The 21,482-nt window shown below is 38.8% G+C and overlaps 1 protein-coding gene across 1 annotated transcript; it reads left to right on the forward strand.

Moving 5' to 3' along the window:
- Positions 1-1,685: 1,685 nt before the first annotated feature.
- Positions 1,686-21,311, forward strand: LOC104274096 (oxysterol-binding protein-related protein 1-like; the record flags this gene model as incomplete). The annotated part of the gene is made up of 14 exons (XM_009869625.1): positions 1,686-1,771; positions 3,970-4,044; positions 5,156-5,267; positions 6,376-6,461; positions 9,903-10,047; positions 10,777-10,844; positions 10,925-10,969; positions 12,195-12,268; positions 12,345-12,408; positions 13,356-13,457; positions 14,962-15,087; positions 16,173-16,254; positions 18,998-19,104; positions 21,197-21,311. Coding segments are annotated over 14 exons (1,287 nt in total), but the record flags the coding sequence as incomplete, so codon positions are not given.
- Between the last annotated feature and the right edge of the window lie 171 nt (positions 21,312-21,482).

The raw sequence follows: 21,482 nt of genomic DNA on the forward strand, positions 1-21,482 counted from the left end.
GCTCATGCAGCCCAGAAGGACAACCGTGTCCTTCAAGAGAAGCGCAGCCAGCAGATCTAGAGAGGTGATTCTCCCCTTGTACTCTGCCCTTGTGAGACCCCACCTCGAACGCTGCGTCCAGTCCTGGTGTCCCCATCATAAGAGGGACATGGATTTCTTGGAGCATGTCCAGAGGAGGCCACAAAGATGATCCAGGGGCTGGAGCACCTCTGCTACGAGGACAGGCTGCGGGAGCTGGGGTTGTTCAGTCTGGGAAAGAGAAGACTTCAGGGGGACCTAATAGCTGCCTTCCAATACCTGAAGGGAACCTACAGGAAGGCTGTGGAGGGACTTTTTACAAGACTGTCCACTGACAGGGCAAGGGGAAATGGGTTTAAGTTGAATAGGAGAATGGAATGTCCATTTAGTATGTTAAACATAGCCCCAGAGTTAGTGGTCCACACAGTATTTATTTCCTGTGGTACTTTAGCCCATCAGTGACATAGGGAGAGAACTCTATTGTAGGCCAGGCTGGGATGAGGGGAAGGAATTAAATGAGGTTGGAACAACAGAAGGAGTTGGAAAGAAAGAGAGGAAATAACAGAGGAGATAGCTAATAAAGAGTAGAAGTGTTAGCTGGAAACAAATATAAGAAGTAGCGAAATACTTGAGCTGTGAACCACATCCTGATGCTAATTTGTGATGTGAGAGTAGAAAGAATGATGAACTTCTAAGACCAGAAGTTCTCTTTTTCTGTGTCCTACTGACTTGTCTTATCAGGGCAAACTTACGTTGTACGTGTTCCAAGCCTCATTGCTTGAGGATATATGAAGCAGGAAAACTTAATGGTGGCAGTAATTTCAAAACAATTTCTAATGCCTTATTTTCATTTTGCTTCCAAATACAAAATGGTAGCTCTTAGGTGGTCTGTTGCTTAGTAAAAACAAAGCACAAATCAACTTTGCTTAGTATAATTGTTATAATTGGCAAGTAGCATGGGTTTTTAACTTAGTAATCTCTAATGGTTTAATATATTGCTTTTAAAGAAGTGATTGTAGGACAATATAGCCAGGACTCATATAGCCAGTGCTCCAGGGTATGTCTGAAATACTCTTTAAAGCATAAATGAGGTTTCTCTGCATGGTCACTTCTGTGCCTGCTTCCTGCCTGTGCAGATGCTACTGAGTTCTACAGTGCACGAAGACTTCAAATCATGGTTCTTAGCAAGGCTATTGTTATTAAAAATGAGTACAAGCACAAGACAAGGATAAAACCTAACATGGTCATATCACCTGTTTGGAAGATGGATTGTTCTCCCTCTCATTTGTATGCAGGAATAAAATGAGGTAAACGAACCAGTTTTTCAGAAACGAGAAATGCATACTTGCATGTGCTGTTTTGTGTAGCGAATGAAAATAACTAAAGCTTCTTGCTGCTGTTGAAGAATAAGATATTGCATAAAAACAAGTTTTATTCTCCATCAAACTTCATGACTTACTTCAGCAAGATTTTGTAGATTTTAATTGAACATTCTCAAACTGTATCCCAATTCAGTAATTCAGATGATGTGAATGGTACTGTGCTTCCAGCCTCCTTGCCTCTTCTTTTGCTGTGAAGAATGATCATCTGTGCCAACGTCCAAGCACATGAGAAGATCTTTTTTGTATTGTGTGACCAAAACTTAATGTACCTGTTTTTTCTTTTAGGCAGAAGTAAATCTAATATGGGTTGGACACCTCTTCACCTTGCGTGCTACTTTGGACATGCTGTTGTGGTAGAGGATTTGCTGAAGGTATATTTCTACTTGCCTCTGTGTGTAAGGCAGAAAATTCTTTGTTATACTGGAAGCAATTAGCATTTATTCAGGTTTTTGTGATAGAAGAATGGCAGTTTTGTAGAGAGGCAGAGCCATTCCTGCAGTTTATCTACTGTAACATAGGGGTTACTGATTACTAAAACTGAGCAATAAAATAGCTGTGGTGTTAAGATCATCTCAGTTTATAAGGAACCAAAATAGTGACACTGGAAACCTATACAGCAGTATTCAGCTGTTAGCCTGAATAGTGCTTACAATTATCAGTATGTAGCAAGCTTTTGCATGGAGTATATGTGTTCATGTAATCATCTGAATGTAGAAATTAAAGATGTATAGTATATAGGTATGCACCTGTGAAAGCTTCAGCCTTTTTCAAGCTTAGTGGATATCTGCCTAATAGTAACCAAGCCTCTGATACTAGCAAGTGCTTCAAGGGCCTCATCTAGCTTGCTGTAGTACATAAAGTATATAATTTAGGCAACATCACTTACTGAGTTGTAGGGAAGGCTAAAGTGTTTCAAATGAAAAAAAAAAAACCCACAAAAAAACCCAACAAACTGTGTTAGCTAATCGTATGTTTTGCTTAGATGGACTTCCAGAATTCTGTGTAAAGTAATCGGTATGTGTTTCTTTCCAGGCACAGGCTAACACAGCTTGACTTCTTTTTTTTCAAACATTTTTGAAATAATGAACTATGTGATGAGCTTGGGAATGATGAACCTTTCTCGTCCAAGCTAACCTATTTCTATCTTTATAGCCATATTTGCACTGCATTTGCAGTTGTTTGATTTCATTTTTCTTGCCCTTAGCTCTGAGGGTAGCTTCAGCCAATCCAAATGGTATTATACCCCCTTAATGTTTGGAAGATTTTGCTGTAGATGTCAGGAATAATCTGAATTTGAATTTCAGTCAGAATAAAGTCTCCCAGACAGAATCATGACTCTGTAGCAGGAAACAAAGTTGAGATGTCTTAGAGAAGTTCTCTACACGCTTGCTCAGTGTATAATGCAGTTCTTAGTCCAAGAGGGCTACTTAGAGCAAAAGGTAAAGTTTTGTCGCTTAATGCACTTATCAATACTTATAGAGTTGGAAGAGTAGATGTGACTTCATGCTTTTCTTCTTTGCTGATAGAGTTCTTGAAAGGGTATTATTTAAGGATAAGTTAATTAATAAAGGAGGCTGTGCACCTCTGGAAAGCTAGTTATATACAGATGTGTCTGTGTCCTTATTCCTAGATTTTGTGCTCAAAGAGCGAGTCAATGAAGTATTATCAGAAACAGCTCTGGAACTAGAGTCAAGTTCATCAGTTAACTTTAGGCAGGCAGCAGTGACCTGGTTAAATTATGTGATCTAAATGTATATGATAAAGTTAAATACATCCTGCCCTCTTTCTGACCCTTTGAGAGGTGAAGTAAAGTGGTGTAAAAGAAATGCTTAAAGACAGATAGGATTTCTTGGTTTCCTGGAGCAGTGCCTGTGCAGTGTGATGAGCAGCCTTCCTTCTGGACAAAAAGTATGGGATAGAGAAAGTGTGACAAGAGGAAGGGAGGTTCAAGACAAAGACTGCAGAGGAGAAAAGGGAGAAGAAAGGTTAAGTTTCAGATGGTCTCATCTTAATGCTGATGTGGAAGTTTTCACTTCGAGTGAAAGAACATCAATAGTTGACTAGAGAGAACACCACTTCTTAAATTAGGAGCACTAGGAGACTGGTGCTACTGTTCGTACATCTGTAATAATATAGATGTGTGTTATACAGTACACTGCAGTTCTTAAAGTTGTTTGATTTGATTTGTTTCTTTTCCAACACCTACCTTCCCCCCCACCCCCAAAAAGAAACTCAACACACAAAATGGCCCAGAACAAACAAAAACCAAACCAACACCCTCACTTGTCGTGTTAAACTTATTTTCCTTATATCACCTTCTTAAAAATGAGAGTGATGCCTGGAAAAAATGCAGGAGGATTTTTTTTTTTTCCAAAGGAGCTTATAGAACACTGGTTATGAATCTTGCCTATCTACTTTATTTTTGTCTCCAGGTTGGGTGTATTACAATTTTGGTCTGATTTGCCATGAGGTCTACACTCATGTCTTGTCCTCCTCTTCCCCTCAGTAGGAGGCAATAGGTAATTCTTGCTAGAAGGGCATTCAGGTATCTTTTGGTCTTGCTGTTTAGGCTGGTGCAGATGTGAATGTGCTGAATGACATGGGGGACACTCCATTGCATCGTGCAGCTTTCACAGGACGTAAGGTAAAGTATGTTGGCTTTTTTAAAGCCTCAGTCATGGAATTATTGAAATAGTAGCAATAAGATCACTTCAAAAAGATACTTTTACAGTGTCTACAAATGACTTATTGTCTGTTTTGGTACAGTATGTTCAAAAGTACTAGATGCATTGTCTAGCTGGTAGATCTCTGTCCAAAACAAAAACATGGTACAAATGTCTGTTCTTGAAGTTGGGAGAAGACTGGTCCATGGTTTCCCTTAGTATACTGTGTCGTAACTTTTTTTTAGCTTTTTGTTGGTGAAGATTTGCTGGCAGAGAGAGAAATGATAGTTGTCTTCCACTGTAGCACTGAGCTTCGGTTGTGTAACCGATGTTGCTTCTGCTCTGTGTCAGAGAAAATGCTGAGGCACGGCACTACCTCTGGCTGCAGGTGCCAATTACTGTGTGGAGACCAGTGTGAAGATCTTTCATCTACTACTGAAGTATAGCAGATTAATTTGTGTTTGTGCCTGGTATGTTTGACACAGTAAAAAGAGTAGGGATTGTTCCTCCTGACTAACTGTGTATTTACATAGAGAGAAGATGTTGTTGTAGTCTTAGTAGCTTCTGGAGGGAGGGGGAAGCTATGAACTAGGATACAGTGGTCTGTTTGGTGTCTGGAAGTGCTGTTTCCTCATAGAAAACTAAAGAGCTTTCTATAGTCCTATAACGTAAGACTAGTATGATTGTTCACCATGTGCCACCATCATTCCCAAACTAGCAGTACCTCTGTGGATAATCTCTTGGCCCTTCTGAAGGAGTCCCTACTTTTATCAAAAGAGCCAGTCATTCTATTTTTATCTGTTAAATTCAGCATTCATAACAAGTACACCAGCTGTTAAATCAGAGCAGGTCTGTTCAGCTGTAACTAATGTCTTGTTAGTTTCTTCAGCCTGACTGATGTGAGAGAGAGAGAAGGCTGCAGTTACTCCTGCTCTTCAATCTCTCTAAAACATCTCTTCCTGTTTTTGGAAGTCAGCAGTGGTGAGAAGCTGTTACACAGCTCATCTTGCAGGGTGTCAGTAGCTGGAAAGCCTGATTGTGGCCTTGCCATAACAGAGGTACATAAGCAGTGTTTGTCAAATTGTTTTCCAGGAGGTGGTGATGTTACTCTTGCAGCATAATGCTGATACTTCTATTGTTAATGGGAGTGGAGAGACTGCAAAAGAAGTTACTCATGATAAAGACATAAGGAATATGTTGGAAGGTAACTTTAATAGGCCATAGCCTTGTTTTTTTTTCAACACCTGTAAATTTGAAAAACTGGTTTTTCTCCTGCAAGTTACAGCAGTTCAACTGAATTTTCTCTTTAAATTTGGTCACTAGAAAGAAAAAAAAAGTTAGGCTTTTGTTCTTGTCTGTAGTACTGACAGGATTGTGGGGTTTTTGTTTTGTTTTCCACAATATGTCTGCAAGTGGCTTGAGGAGTTAAGTATTGTGAGTGTCAATAGCATTATTCAAGTACCTATTTCAGTCTTGCTGGGGTAATTCTTGCTAGAGCTCTGAATAGTACGTGGCTGTCAAGGTCTTAGCTCACTGGAAGAGGAGAAATTCAAGTCTGTTTTTCACGAAATCATTGCAGAGCAAAATTCTGAACAGTTTGCAAAGGTGACACAGTTTTGGATCAACTTTAGGACTTGCTATTGCAGTCTTAGAGGTTATGGCAAAAGGTGTAAAAAAAAAAAAAAAAAATTAAAACTCCTCACCTCCTTTCCTTCCTTGCCTCACAGGTGTTGAAAGTGACAGAGATGGTGTCCAAATACTTACATAGGCTTGCTGCTTATAGTTTTGGAGAGTTCAAGAATTATGTTCCTTCCTGGTATGGTAGCATGACACTCCTAAATACTGCTGAAGCTCTGTGTCCAATGCCACAGACTATATAAATGAAAAGTGATCTCTTCTGATTCTACATGCAAGTGTGCAGATAACAATCTGCTATTCATCTGGAAGAATTAAATTTCTATAGGATGATAGGAAGAGTAGGAGAGAAACTGAAAATAACACAGGGAATGTCTGATGGAGTGTGCTGTGCAATTCCCCTGTTTTACCTCTTACTAAGGAGCAGGGTTGGGTTATGTTTAAAAAAACATATATGTATTTGTGCATGTGTATACACATGCACACATCTTGTTCAAAATACATAATATTTGACATCTTTTTGCTCTGACACAGTCTTTTTTGAATAAATATGCCATCTATACCTGTCCCAAATAATTAATACTGGTAACTCTTATTTCTCTAGGCTTGTTTTAGTGTAGTTCCTTAAATGCTGTACTTATTGAGACTGACCTTAAATTTGTGTTTTCTTCAAATAGCTGTGGAAAGGACCCAAGAAAGGAAACTAGAAGAAGAACTCTTAGGAGCAGCAAGAGAAGGAGAAATGGGAAAACTGATTGCCTTGGTAAGATCTGAAGTGCTTGTAATACTTTTGTGTCAAGTGGCTCAAGCCATAATGTTAATGTAACACCATGAGACATTGGGCCTTGCATTTCAAAGTGCTGTGACTTCAGAACATTAGTGCTGTGCAGTGTTATGTTAGTAAACCAAATCCTCAAGGTTTTTCCAGCCTCCTTGGTGGAGGCTGAAAAACAATGGTTTTGAGCTTTTCATGTTTCTAAGTACTCTTTAGGTAGTTGTAAATAGCAGTGTAATGGTACTAGATCTACTGATGTAAACATGTTATATTTCTGTGGATACCTCAATGCCATGGAAGCCTAGATTTTCAGCACCGTATGGCCTGTTTTAAATCTTGAAAGTAAGCTTTTGTCATTAGTCTCCATTGCTACTAAAGTCTCCGTTGTTCTTAACGGGCAGTCATCTGCCCGACACAATTTCATGCTGGGCAGGAATTGAAAAATGTATATATGTGTGCATGCACACTCGTAGTAATTCAAGCTGAACAATGCCATGGTGTAGTATGGTTATCACAGAGGCAAATCACAGAAAAAGTGAGACTGGAAGGTTCTTCAGGAGTTGATTTAGTCCAGCTCCTGTTTCCAGAGTAGAACCACCTAGAAGTTGCCCAGGACCGTATGCAGTTGGACTTTAAACAAGGTGTTGGTGCTTGAACTCAGGCTTCTGAGTCCAGGAGAGTTTCTGTGGAAGTAAGATGTACAGTATGGAACACTTCCTACCTAGCTGAATGTTTAGTAATATATTTTAAGGCATCAAAGCACTCTGAATACTCCCTACTTCTAATGGAAAATTCACAAATGTGGGATTTGTGTATTAAGAAACTTGATATTCTTTACTTTTCTGCCAAGAAGCCAGAGTTAACACCTCTTCACAATTTCAGTCCTCAAAATTTCTCATGTAGTCTGAAGAGTCCCTGTCCTTCTAACTCCTTCATGCACATTGATCATCCTTATTCTTATTTGTACTTTTTGTACTATCATCTGAAATGGAGAGCCACAGCTGTACACAGTACTTAAGATGAGGAAGAATAGTGCATTAATACACTGGCCTGATTGTATTAATTGTAATTAATACACTGGCATAAGTCATCAGTTCTTCATTCTGGTAATTTGTAACACTTGTTGCATTTGATATTGAGTGCCTGCTGACTAAACCTTAAACTTACCTAGGAAAAATCAGGAAAAAGGTGCCTTCTCATAGAAATCTGTCATTAAACTGCTTTCTCTGATATGGCATGTAACCATGAATGTCTGTGTAACTCTTCCTGTAAACATTTTCATTTTAAGTGATTTTTTTTTTTTAATACTTGATATCATTGAGCGCTGTATATGTGAGGACAGCTATATCTTTACCTCCAAAATTCTTCAAACTACTTAAGACATTTTTTTACCCGAGACAATTTTAAGTCAAGGTATAACAAGATTTTCTTGGAATCCTTTGGTGAGTGCTTGGACCTGTGACCACAGAATTACAGTTTTAAAACTCCTGTGACTGTTGAGGAAGTCCAAGAAACTTTTTCCACTTAAAGTGTTATGGTGTAAAGCTCCTTGACTTTCCTACCCTTATACCTTGCCTACTGGTTTTCAGGCCTTTCTCCTCCTACTGTTTTTTAAATTAGCACACTATTATGCTTATGAAAGTTCAGCTGCTTACATCTGCTTTTATTGTGAGACCTAACATACCAGAACTTATTCTCTACTCCCCTACTTCTGGAACTGAGTGCTGCCTACCTGAAAGATACCCTTTTATTGTGACTTCTCCTTCATCTTCATTATTTTTACAAAAAAAAAAAAAGACTGTACTGTGAATTGTAATAATTTAATGGTACAATTTCTCTAAACCTTCTATTTGGACTTTAGACCATTTTTTTTCTCTTTGTCCTGCATGTGCTGCTCCTTCTATGGAAATTTCTTGAAGTCAAATGGTAGTGGTGGCTTTTGTGCTTCTACCAAGGTTCTCACTAGATCACAATATATTTTGCTGCTGAAAGCTAGACCTTCAGTAGCTGAATCTTAACCCAGGCTTTTTAGTCTACTTGGGGTGAAACCACTGTGTTCTTTCTGTGAGTTCTCAAATGTACTGTACAATTACTGAAATGACTGGAAACCTTTTTGTCTCAGTTGATGCATGAAACTTTCTTCAAAATATTACTATGTAACAAGGTGTAAGCTGCTGAAAGCACAGGCGTGTGGCTTAAAAGGTGTGGAGGCAAGAACTTGGGAGGTGGAGTTATACAGATGTAAAACAGCTGGTCAGAAAGAGCTAAAACCTAGAAATCCTCATGAACTTGAGTACTTGACCTCAGTATTAATGGGGTTATACTTCTACAAACTGCCTGGGTTTGACTTCTGTTCTCTCTTCAGTTGAACAGTAAATAACAGCTGTACTTACAGTTTATCCTCTATCGGACTATTTCTGAAACATGTTTAAAGTGGTTACTGTTGATACTGACTTAAGTTACTGCCATGGGAATCCTGTTATGGAGTAATTTCTCTAGGATAGTATATAGCTAGTGCAGAAGGCTTAAACTGAGTTCCTCTAAAATTTTTGTTATACATTTGTGACTCTTGCCTCCTAAGACTGCTTAGCATAACTCAGCTTTTCTATTAAGGGTGTCCTGTTTGGTTTGAAAGCTTAAGTGTAATGACTGATACTGTGTAGAAGGGTTTGGATTGTAAGGGACCTTTAAAGACCATCTAGTCCAACTGCCACCATGTATGCATCCAATAGCCACATATTTGAGAAGTTCGGTGGTATTTTAATGTGGTTAGTAGTGGCATGCTTTTGATACTTGAATATTGTGTCCAAGTAAAACTCAGGGTTTGATGTTTTGTTATATTTTTTTTCCTAGCTGCTCTAACCTTATGTTCCCGCAATAGTTAGACTTCAGAATTCAGCAAAGCTGTTTATATAACAGACTGCCTGTACGAGTTGCTTCTAAATGGCTTGGGTAGCTCTGTCACTGAGACTGGCAGGCCTGCTGCCCTTCTGCAGAAAATTCCTACTCTCTGAAACAGGGTGGCCACACAAACTTGTTCAGGATTTGGCACTGACCAGAGCTAACCTTTCAAACTGTGCCTGGGAGATTTTTTTTTTGTTGTTCAGGACCGTAGATTTTGACAGTAGACTCGAACAGGGCCAGCCTAGCAATGTAAATGACTGAACTGTAATGCTGGGGAACTGTCCTTGGCACTGTGCACTTGAGCAGAATAGATGTTTCCATGTTTTGCAATAGAGGTGAAAGGGGTATGGAAAGCAAGAAGACTGAGAAGTTCCCAATTCTAGCTGAACATTTTCATTGCTAGAGGCCTTGCTAAATGCCTTCTTTGTTGCCACATCTACGCTGAAGCATCCTAGTTAGGAACAGCAAATGTGGCATCTGGAGAGGGAGGAAAATGGTAAGTAAGCAAAACATTCTTTTTTCCAGTTGAACAAACCCAAGCCACCTGATATCAACTGTACAGATCAGATGGGGAACACGCCATTGCACTGTGCAGCATACCGTGCCCATAAGCACTGTGCATTGAAACTTCTAAAAAGTGGAGCAGACCCTAAAATAAGAAACAAAAATGGTAAGTACCAAATTAAAGTAAATGAAGTGTTAAGAGGAGACAGAAATCTACCAGTTTCTATAACCTATGTTACTTACCACTCATTGTTCAGGGAAAATCTTACAGTGCTTTGCAAGCTTTGTATCACTAATAAAGGAAGCCAACTCTGACTAAATTGTAAGAGGCTTAATGACTGTAACGAAATACTTATCATATATACTTCTCTTTTTCCTAACTTACTCATTTCTAAAAAATTTACCTGCTATCTTTCTGAACCATGAAATGTGCCTGGCTTTTTTTTGTGGTGCTAAACCCTCAACACAGGTAACAAAAACGTTAAAAGGCTGAAGATGGGGGCCAGACAAGGTGACTTCTGAAGGCTTCTAATGAAGGCAAATTCAGGAAACTTTACTTGAATGTTATGCAAACTGTGTACTTGTAATCTGGTTTAAAGATTGTCTGTCGTGATGTTTGAACATTCTGATCCATTTTATATAGCTGAAGAGCTAAAAACAAGTAAGAACGAAGGCCTCTTTGTGGCTAGTAGAACTCTGAAGGACGGCTCAGTACACTAAAGTTCAGAGCCCTTTTAGTCTTCTGCCCTTGAGGAGCTTATGTTCCCCAATTCTGAGTAAACACAGATGCTTGTGGAACCAAACCTTAATGAGTAAACATGGTGTCAGATTATTTTTAAGTACGTCTAGGTTTAAATGTATCAAATTCTTATGCCTTGTCTTGGTTACTAAACAGATCAGACACCCCTTGATCTAGCCCAAGGTGCAGAAATGAAACTGATACTGCGAGGTAAAACTGGAAAGGTAGGAACTTTTGTATCTATTTGAAATGCCAAGGCTGTCTAGTTGAAGCTATTCCTACATGAGCTTTAATTTCTATGCAGGTTATCAACAAGCCCCTGAGACGATACGAAGGTCTCCTATGGAAGGTATGTCTTGCTTCCTGTTCTAAAATATGTTATATAAGATCTGAAAGTACATCAGTAGGTCCTTTTCTGTACTTAAATGAGAGCTGATGAATGAGGGAACTTTTCAATAATGCATTTGTTAAATGACTTGACTTTAATCTAGTCTATTGGATAAATTATAGATGGGGTGGCCAGGCACTGCAGTCACTAATTGACGGCACTCTGATCTTAACTTCAGTTCCTAAAATATCTCTTCATTTCTTGGTAAATTTTTGGCAAAGTTTCACTATGGCAAGGTTTTTTTTCTTGTCTGTGTGGCAGGCAAAAAGTTTTGGGATGTTTTTGTTGTTGTTTTTTCTTTCATGAATAAATATCTTTAATAAACTATGACTAATATCTTTAATAACATGTGACTAATATTTTGCTACAAGTTCACCACCTTCTGGAAATTTTAGAACTTAAAGGGAAGATGCCAGTCATGTTTATATTCCTTAATGAATTATTTGAAGTTTCTTTCAGTGTAAATTTTCCTATGAATTCACTCACAATTGTAGTATAAGAATTGTAATATAAGGAACTGTTTTTAAACCAGAACTATATACTAAAGCTTATGCAAGTTAATGTGTTTTGTTTCTCATTTGATTTTTATACAATATAATTGTGTGGTGATCATCAACCCCTGTAATATTTTAATGTTTCAGTAGCATTTTAATCACAGAATTGTCAGAGTTGGAAGGGACCTCTAGAGATCTTCTAGTCCAACCCTCCTGCTAAAGCAGGATTGCCTAGAGCACATCTCACAGGATTGCATCCAGGTGGGTTTTGAAAGTCTCCAAAGATGGAGACTCCACAGCCTGCCTGGGCACCCTGTCCCAGTGCTCTGTCACCCTCACAGTAAAAAAGTTCTTCCTCATACTGGAATGAAACTTCCTGTATTCCAGCTTGTGCCTATTGCCCCTTGTCCCATCACTGGGCACCACTGAATATTTTAGTTCTTACTGAATGGCATGTTCAATAAAACTGTTGTCTTCAGATATTTACAGAAAAGAGAATAGCACTTTAACTGTAAAATATTCTCAGGTTGCTGTGATCACCACGATAGGTAAAAACTAAGATGTTTTGCTAATGACTGCTGATTTCATGTAATAGTCTTCAAGCTATCAAATTTAATGGGAACAGTAATTCTGCAGATGTTAACCTTACCTAGCCTTTTTGTGTTGTGCTTGTTTTTAAATTCTTTTTTTAGAGCTCAAGATTTTTTGGTTGGAAACTCTATTGGATAGTTCTAGAACATGGAGTCCTTTCCTGGTATCGGAGACAGTAAGTTCAGTGTTTAAATTTCTGAAAAGCAATTTAAATAATTCCCTTCACTTCATTAAATCTCTTTCTTTCAAAGAGCTGATGCAGTGAATAATGATCATCGTCAGGGATGCAAGCATCTAACGCAAGCCATCTGCACGGTAGGAAGCAAAATGACTTGTAACTACTGTTTGGTGATGGTGGTTAGTTTTTGGGTTTGTTTTTTATGTGATAATATTCCATACCTAGACAAGGAAAACTTCAGCTATGTTGGTAAACATGCTTTTGTTTAAAAAAAAAAAAAGCTTGTGCTGTCACACAAAATGGTGATTCTTCACAAGGGAAGTGTTCTTACAAGTAAAGTGAGCATAAAACTCGTTCTTTCCAAAGTAATGAGGATTTAAACAAACATAATAAGGCTTCCTAAAAGCATGCCTCCTTGGTTGTGCACAACAGCAGTTTGGAGCATGTGATACTGAGTAGCAAAAATCTAGTTCCTCCTGTAGCTGTGGCTGGTTACTTGTAAATGTGTAGGTTCAGCTGATAACAGTTGGAGATCAATTCTGAGGGTGACTTTTTATGCTTATGGGAATCCCTTTTGGAAGGGGTGAACAGAGGACAGGAAAGATGGGCCAGGCTTCATTTACAATATGTCGAAAGATAACGTGTTTAAAGAAAATACATTTAGGATCACTTCTGTAACTAGCCTGTCCTAGTTCTATGGTTGGCACCCCAAATCCTGTTCAACTACAGTTTTTATATACTCTTACTAAATGACAAGTGACTCTTGCTTTTCTGTATCTGTGCATTCCTTGATATTGGTAATGTTGCACTATTGCTGAGATTTTGACTGAATCAAGTGGTGCAAATATATGCAATTATAATATTTTGGCATAAAGAACCTCTGTATTATCATTTGTGACAGGAGATGCAGACAGCACACTTAGCAAAACTGTGCTGAACAAATTTTTTGTAAACTATAGTTGTTTCGTATCAGAACTCAGGCAAAAACTTTGAATTTAAGAGTAATTCTCTACCTTGCTAACTTTTTTTTTCTTTCCTTACTGGTTCATTATATTAATTTTTTGCTTTTTCCACATCACTATAGGTAAAATCTACAGACAGTTGCTTCTTTTCTGTTAGATGTTTTGATGACACTGTTCATCGTTTCAAGATTCCTAAAAATAGCCTTCCTTCTCAAACTAGAGAGGTAGTAATGACTCTTTAACAAAGTTTTTAAAATGTAATAACTTCTATAATGAATAATTTGCATAATACTTGGTATAGGTGCATTAGTAGTGGGTTCACTATCTTGATCATCAGGACTTGATAATGTAAGTGCAAATATTGAATCTTTTAGTGTGATTATAGACTAAATAGCAGAAATGGACAGATTGCCATTCTGTTCTCTAAAATTAGTGCTGCCTTGTTTTTCATCTCTGTGTGTGTATTATGTCCTATAGTCTAACTTCCTCTTTTTCCTTAACTTCTCCATGTGGTTAATTTTTATTGCAACTTCCTTCTTGTTGCACTTTCATAGTTTATTATCCTGAAAAAAAATAATGTAGGGAAGTGATAGAAGCCTGATCCCTGGAAACATTTGAGGTCTGACAGGACAGGGCTATGGGCAACCTGATGTGATTAATGATGTTCCTGCTCACTGCAGGGTGGTTGGACTAGGTGACCTTTTAAAGGTCCCTTCCAACCCAAAGTATTCTATGATTTCACTCAGCCATTCTCCTAGATGACCTAATAAATTATATTTTCTTAAAAGGTGAGTCTGAAACAAGATTTTTTTTTTTTTTATGGCTATTTGTAATGTAGTTACTAATGAGAGATGAAGTAGAGATGGGGTGACTGGAGTGCTTTGTCCTGTTCTGGGCTCCCTACTACAAGACATATGAATGTATTGATGGGAGCCCAGCAAAGGGCCACAAAAATGATTAAAGGCATCAGAGCATCTCTACTACAAGGAATAGCTGAGAGAGCTGGTACTGCTCAGCCTGGAGAAGAGAAGGCTCAAGGGGATCTTGTTAATGTCTGTAAATACCTAAAGGAAGGGTATAAAGAGAGATGGAGCCAGGCTCTTTTCAGTGGTGGCTGATGATAGGACCGCATGCAATGGGCACAAACTGAAACACAGCAGGTTCCCGCTGAACCTGCAAATTGTGAGGGTTGACTGAGCACTGGCACAGGTTGCCCAAGGAGGTTGTGGAGTCTCTGCCTTGGAGGTATTCACATGCTGTCTTGGATATGGTCCTGGACAACCAGTTCTAGGTGGACCTGCTTGAGCAGGGGAGGTTGGACCAGATGACCTCTAGAAGCTCCTGCCACTCTGTGACCTGATGAGCAGTTTGTCATGCATAAGAACAGGGACCTTGATGTCTGAACAGAAACTCGGAGATGCAAAGTATATTCCCTGTGGTCTTTTTGTAATTCATGTGACTTCTTTTTTAATGTGACCTTGGATAGACTGATATGTGCTTAAAGTTTTATCAGTTAAGTTTGTGGCACTCTGACCACAGAATATCTCGTCTTCAAATACATGTTGCAATTTTTAACCATCTATTTTCTGCCTAATAAGGTGTTTCCTTTTACTAATGAATATCTTATTCACATCAATAGAAAATTTAAAGTTTGTTCTTTTGCATGTATGCTGTTACCTTCTGGGGATTACATTTGAAATGTGAATTAACTGGTTTATTTCCATTCAGAGTTGGCTGGAAGCCATAGAAGACCACTCTGCATATAGCACTCATTACTGCACACAGGAACAATTGAGTAGCGATGATGAGGAAGATGATACAGTATCTGTTACAGACCTACAGGATACTCTGAAAGTATGTGCTGAGTACTTGCCTGGCTCATGCATTTAGGCAGTTGCAGATCAGTACCGTTTCATGTTGAAATACTGTAGTGTAGTTTTGACTAAAAGTAATGATCCATTTGTCCCATGGATGCATAAATGCTGCTTGAATTTGCATTACTTACTATAGTGTTTGGACTGTGTATATAAAATGCCATGTTCTTCATAAGTACAGGGTTGTGGTTTTCAGTTTTACCAGTGCTACTGCAGGGTGGAAAGTTGCTTAAGATTTTCAGCCAGGAGAGGGAGCCTTGTGTACTGTACTTGATGATACCAAGACTGGAGGATAACAGAGCTCCACCTCTATAAAACATGCAATGGGATGGCTTAGAAATGATCCTTCAACACCTCAGGTCGCATTAGATACCTTGTACAGTGATTGTTCAGACCTGCAATGGAAATGAGTCTTCCTTGATAATTCTTGCTTCTTGCCATACATGTACTTCTAAACTTTTACATTTTAAGGGTAAGCTGGCACTGCAATGCAAAAATTTTCACGTGACTGAACTCCAGGTGGCTTGTATCAAACCTTTTGGTACAAGAACTGAAAGTAGCTCATGGCAGAACAGAGATGGGAGGGTAACTGGTGCTGGAAGATCCCAATAGTCTACAGAAGAAAATGGTATTATCTAATAGATAACTGTCTCCAAGTGCAAATGCAGGCTTGGAATATGATTTTGGAGTTGGTTCCTGCATGTTGCTGTACTTGCCGTACATCAGTTAAGTTATGTATTTGCATATTTTGGCCTTAGGTTTGTCATAAGACAACCAATGGCTCTTCCTGGATTTTCAAACGTTTTAATAAAGAAGGGAGAAAATGCAAAAACAGTATATCCATCATAGCTTTGGGGCTTGGTTTGCTATGCTAATTTAAAGAAAAGCCAGTCAGCAATGTGATGTGCTTAAAGTCTTCTGTTTGATTGTGTGTCTCTGTCACTGGGAATCTTTAAGATTTAATGCTCTGCAAATTAGAAAAGAATAGCTTCAGTATACTTAAGAGAATAAACACTTTCCTTAGAACAAGGCACTTACGAAATAGCTATCTTTGCTGTCTTTCAGAAAGCACAAGCATGCCATCAAAGACTCAGTAAAGAGATTGCAGACTTTCTTACCATGCTTAAGTCTTTGGATGCTCCAAAAGGTAAGACTTATTCTTCTAAAATGCAGTTTGTTACCAGGCAACCAATGTTTTTCTTTAAGCAGCACATGCTTTAGTTTTACTGGTATTAAATTTCTAAGAGCTTGAAAATGGAGAATTGTTTTCTTCATTAAAAAAGATTCAAATAAAGTAATGTTATACTAATTGCTAAGAGCTAATACTTCAATTTGGAGAAACAACTAATAAGTCTGTTGATCGAAAGAAATTTTATTAGTGGCTCTTAAGTGTAGTGAAACTGCCTTTAGATACAGCCCTTACTAAGTAGTAGGAATATAACACAGGAGTCCACTTTCAAGGTTTTAAAAAAGTCTTTAGCTGATAGCTTAATGCAGAGCAGAAGTGTCTCCTGACAGATACAAAGAGCTAGCTGTCTTATTCTAGCTCTCCCCTCAAAAAACTTGTCTTGTAGTGAGTAGAAACACAATGGAAGCTGAGGCACGATAAACAGGGTATGAAGTGAATACACAAAATTATACAGGGAACTGGAAGCATGGTGTGATGGGATATATTCCACCAACTTCATGCCAGACTTTAACTTCTCAGGCTTCATTTTAAATAATTACTTAAATTGACATGTACCTGGATTTTTACAGCATAACTGCTGAAAAAATAGCACAGGCATCAAGCTGTTAGAGATTAGAACTTGCTTAGTTTAATGCCTTAAACATGTATGGAAGGTGTTCATGTTTTAAACGCACAGAGGGGGGATTCTGCAAGAACATCTAACTGGTGCTTATTTGAAGCTTAGTCCTAGTTACTAAAATTTATGAAGCTCAAACTAGAGAACAAGTCATTTCTCTGTACAAATCCTTAGTCTTAGTAACAGAATTGTGGTTTAGGAAGGAATAAAGTTCTTCCTGTTCCACCTCTGGTCTTCTGAAAAGGAGTCTAAAATACAGCTTTTTCTCAGTATGCTATCACACTGCTATGTGATGTTAACCTATCTTGCACTAAGTGAATTTTTACTGAGCTTTTATTTCACAAAGAAAAGTAAGGTTTCGTAATACATTTGAGTGTTTTACTGGGAAGCCTTATTAATTAACAAAATAAAACAATTCTTCAGAAAAAGCAGTTTGAAAATTAGTGTGAGGTAGATAAGTTCCCTTTGGTAGTTGTAGGGGCAGTTTCTCTAACCCTGTATTGCTGACCTGAAGAACCAGTGAGACATGTATTTCTTTCTAGAAATTTAAAAAAAAAAAGTTGACTAACCAAAACCCATAGTAAAGCAAAACCAGATGCTATCTTTTTCCTGGAAACTGCTAGTCTTGGCCAATAGCAGTAGTAAGTTCCTGTTTTCCTCCCAATGAATGTTTGTTACTTGATGAGTCAGTGAACTGTTTCTAGGTTCATGTGTGACCTCTGTAGGTCTCAGAGAAGACTGCTGCAGCTCTCCACATTCTCATGTGAGGTTGATAGAATATCCTTCAAGTGTTCTAGTTCTTGGGCTCCAGAAGAATGCAGATTTTAGAGTCAGAAGTTCTTCCACATGGAACTTCTCCTAAAACCTTTTAAGTAATATAAAAATGGCTATCATGGGACCTGATGTGTAAAATTCTTTCCCTGTCTCAACATACTGTTCTAAACAGAGGTATCTTTGAGATTGATACATACTGTTTATTACAAATGAAGGTGTCTCCTGCTCCTGCACTCGTGCTCCTCTCCTATTAAGAGGTGCTAGCTCTTGATATAAGTTGAGACTCCTAATTCCAGTCAGTAGTGGGCTTTGGTATAAAAGACAACAATTAGCATGTGGGTTTGTACTGTGTCTTGTCCTGCACAAGCAGCATAAACTGCAAAATAAATTCAAGAACCATCACTGCTGGACCTCTTAGTCCTTATTGGTGTGACATCAACTTGAAGCACCCGTGTTACTGAATGATACCAACTGATCCTGGAGTCTGCTGCCACTAAATGGACACTTATTTTAATTGCAACAAATATGCTGCTTGGCTTCTGAGGAATTGCAGCATATCACAAAATGTCAAAGATGAACTTAGTATTTTTACCAGCCAATTGGGTTATGGTTTCCTGCTGGTTCTAGACATACAGCCCCTTCTGTAAGTGGTCAGGAGGTGAGGTGGCATTGCTCTGCAAGCTGTACTACTTATCTAGGAGATGAGTCCATGAAAAACAAGATGATCTTCCCCTTGTGTGGATCAGTGTCCTTGTAACTCCCCACCTATTTTTCAAGCTGCAGTCTTCAGCTGCACCTGTGGTAAGCTTTTTCTTTTCTATGCAATACCACAACAGTTTGCCAAAAACAACCACAACCTACAAAACCCCCTACATCTCTTGCTGGCACTGTGAGTGACACACACTTTAACTTGCATTAAACCAGTGTGATATCGTTTGTGTTCTGTATCTTTATGTCACCTGGCAACTCTGAGGCTTTTATATCTAGAAAGCAGTTAAAAAGAGATTGTTGCCAGTCACTTTTCCAGTATCTTTTTTGCCAAAGCTTACTACCTCTGCTTTCTAAGCCATGCTGAAAGATGAAACTAGATCCATTCATTTGCCACTTATACTAGGGAAAAGGATGCAGAAGAAAGAACTTCTGTTCCCTCAGTGCTGCTTTTGCTTGCCCTTGCCACACACAGATCTTACATTGCATCAGCCTTCTTGTAGAATATGAATGTTATGTCTGTATTACTTAGAGAAAATAATAACTGGAAAAATCCTGTAGTTTACAATGTCCCCCAACACTACTACTTTTTTGTACTTTCAGGAATATCTTCTCCCCTCTTGCAAAAACTTGATATGGTCTCTGAAGTATCCCAGGAAACATGTGAGGCCCTGACTGACTGCCTCAACCTATTCACAAAGCAAGAAGGGGTATGTATTGTACTGCATGGGTCTATAAAGAGTCTGAATAGCATCGTGTATTTTACTAGTTCCCTACTTACCTGCTATAAAAATAAATACATACACCCATAGAATGTCATATTGTTGGTAAGCTGTCCTTTTGCACATTGAATGTTTGGTGAAAAAGCATGCTTCTAGAGAAAGAGTAGCTACGTCCCTCTATAAAAGGATACCCAGATTTTGCTTACAAACTACTGCTTGTAATATTCAAACTGAATTCTTGAATTTATTTAAGCAGTTGCTTTGCTGGTTTGAAGGTTAAAATACTGGAAAAGTTAATCTATTTCTGGTACTGGCTAACTGAAATGTTGAGCAGTATTGCTGCTGAATTTGTTTTTCAGACCATGTGCTTAGTGGGTGTGCAAATGCTATCTACTGAACTCCTGGCTTTCCCAGTGACAAATACCTTGTATGGTGTTAAACATAATGCAAATGCTTCAGTTTGAGAAAGTATGTCAAAGTCATTAAGTCCTAGGGTAGGAGTTCTGGTATTTTTCTCCCCTTTAGAAGATACACTAGTACCATGGAATAAATTGGTTTTCCTGTGTTGTGGTAACAGTAATCCCTCAGTTAGGCTCTTGTCATCAGTAAGCTGTGTTTCAAAATGAGGTTTGTGTTGGTGCTCTTAGTCTTTCAGTTATTTAACAGTGAGCTGTAAACACTGGCTCCGTTGTCTAGGTTTGGTTCAAGACTTTTTTTTCCTTTCCTTCATTCCGTTCCAAGCCTTTTTGTCTCCAGTCACAAGTCTTTTAGACTTACTTGAGTCAAGCTCTAGCAGAGTGGAACAGGCATTGCTGTTTCTTATGCTGAATTTTTTCTTTAAGAGAAATCTGATATTAAAGTTGCCAGTTCCATTTCTGGATGAGGGGGAAATTGTTACAACAGTGGGTGTATAGTGTTAGTTAGTATTCCTTAATTGTGTTGGCATCTTGCTTCAAGCCAGACTAAAATAGCTTTCCAGAGTGGAGTATGGCAAAACATATGGTGAAATTGTAATTTCACCTTACTTGAACTTGAACAGTCTCAGTGGGTGTTACAGAGGCCTTACTTTGGTTTGGGTGTAGAGAGATAGGCTGAGGTGTGAACTCTAATTTCCACCATAGCTGGTGAAATCAGTCGGTCATGACAGGGAGAAAATGTGATCCTGAAGAGTTGTGCGTCTTGGTATTTTTTTAAACTTCAAGCTACTGCAGTTCCAGAATATAATACAAGCTTTTAAAGATGACATAAGCTCATAAGGGAAATTACAGCAGCGATGTCTTCCTAAGGCTTGAACCTTATAGAAAGTTATGTTCCTTGAGCATTACTGTTCTCTCAAACGCACAGCATTTGGTTTTGTTGTCTTTTATAAGACAGGAGCCTGTTCTTTGCCATTCAGTGTTGCTTTCTAGACTGTAGTACTGCTGACATTGCAAAAGCAATATATTGAGTTCTGCATTAGCAAGTGGTAGGACCCCAATTAAATGCTTTCATATTCCTTCCAAGTCTGAGTAGTAGAATATAACTCTAAATTTTCACATTCTAATATAAAAATTAATGTCTAAAATGCTCTAAAGAAAATTATTTTGTAGTGCTTCTTTTCTGATCCTGATCTCATTGGTGAAGTTAAGGCTTAGGTGTTGCAAGTGTTTAGGAACAGCTGCCCTGAACGCTCTGCTGTGGTACTAATTGGCTGCTTTTAACTAAAACTACCAAACTACTACCAGGAAAGTAGTAGTACCCACAAAACCCACAAACCAAACAAACAACAAAAAAAGCCCCCCAGAAACAAACAACAAAGAGTTGTTAAAAGGCTTCTTTCCTGCCCGTCCTGTTGTCTCCAGGCCTCTTTTATTGTCAGCAGGACCGTTTGACTGCAGTTTGTCTTACAGGGACTCCCTGATAGGACTTCCTGAGTAGAGAGGGATTCGTTACTCCACAATGCCTTGCAGCTGCACTGTGCCTGTCCCATAAAATCCATTTCTCTCTAGAACCAACATGTTCTTGGGCTCTGTACCTTTTTATCTTGACTCTTTAAGGAGAATTCTTTTCCCTCTAACTTAAATTGTCGGCATACCAGCAGCTGCTGCTTGACGAACGAGGAGAGGCTGCTAACTTCACTAAGGATAACCACAGCGAGCGCACTCTTTGCCTTTTAGAGAAGACTTTCTGTTTAGCGCTGCCCATCTCTGCGCTAGGTAAATGGCAGCACGATCGTGCAAGCCTCAAACTCAACTGCTCATACAGCGCCGAAAGGGGCGGGGGAGGGAGAAGAAGCAGCTGTAGAGGCTGAACTCTCTTCCACTTGCGACAGAAGTGGTGCAGGAGCACGACACCCTCCAGCTGTCCGCTGCTTCCCGCTGCCGCCG

The sequence above is a fragment of the Apaloderma vittatum genome, unplaced genomic scaffold (assembly GCF_000703405.1).
Source record: "Apaloderma vittatum isolate BGI_N311 unplaced genomic scaffold, ASM70340v1 scaffold16635, whole genome shotgun sequence".
NCBI lineage: Eukaryota > Metazoa > Chordata > Aves > Trogoniformes > Trogonidae > Apaloderma > Apaloderma vittatum.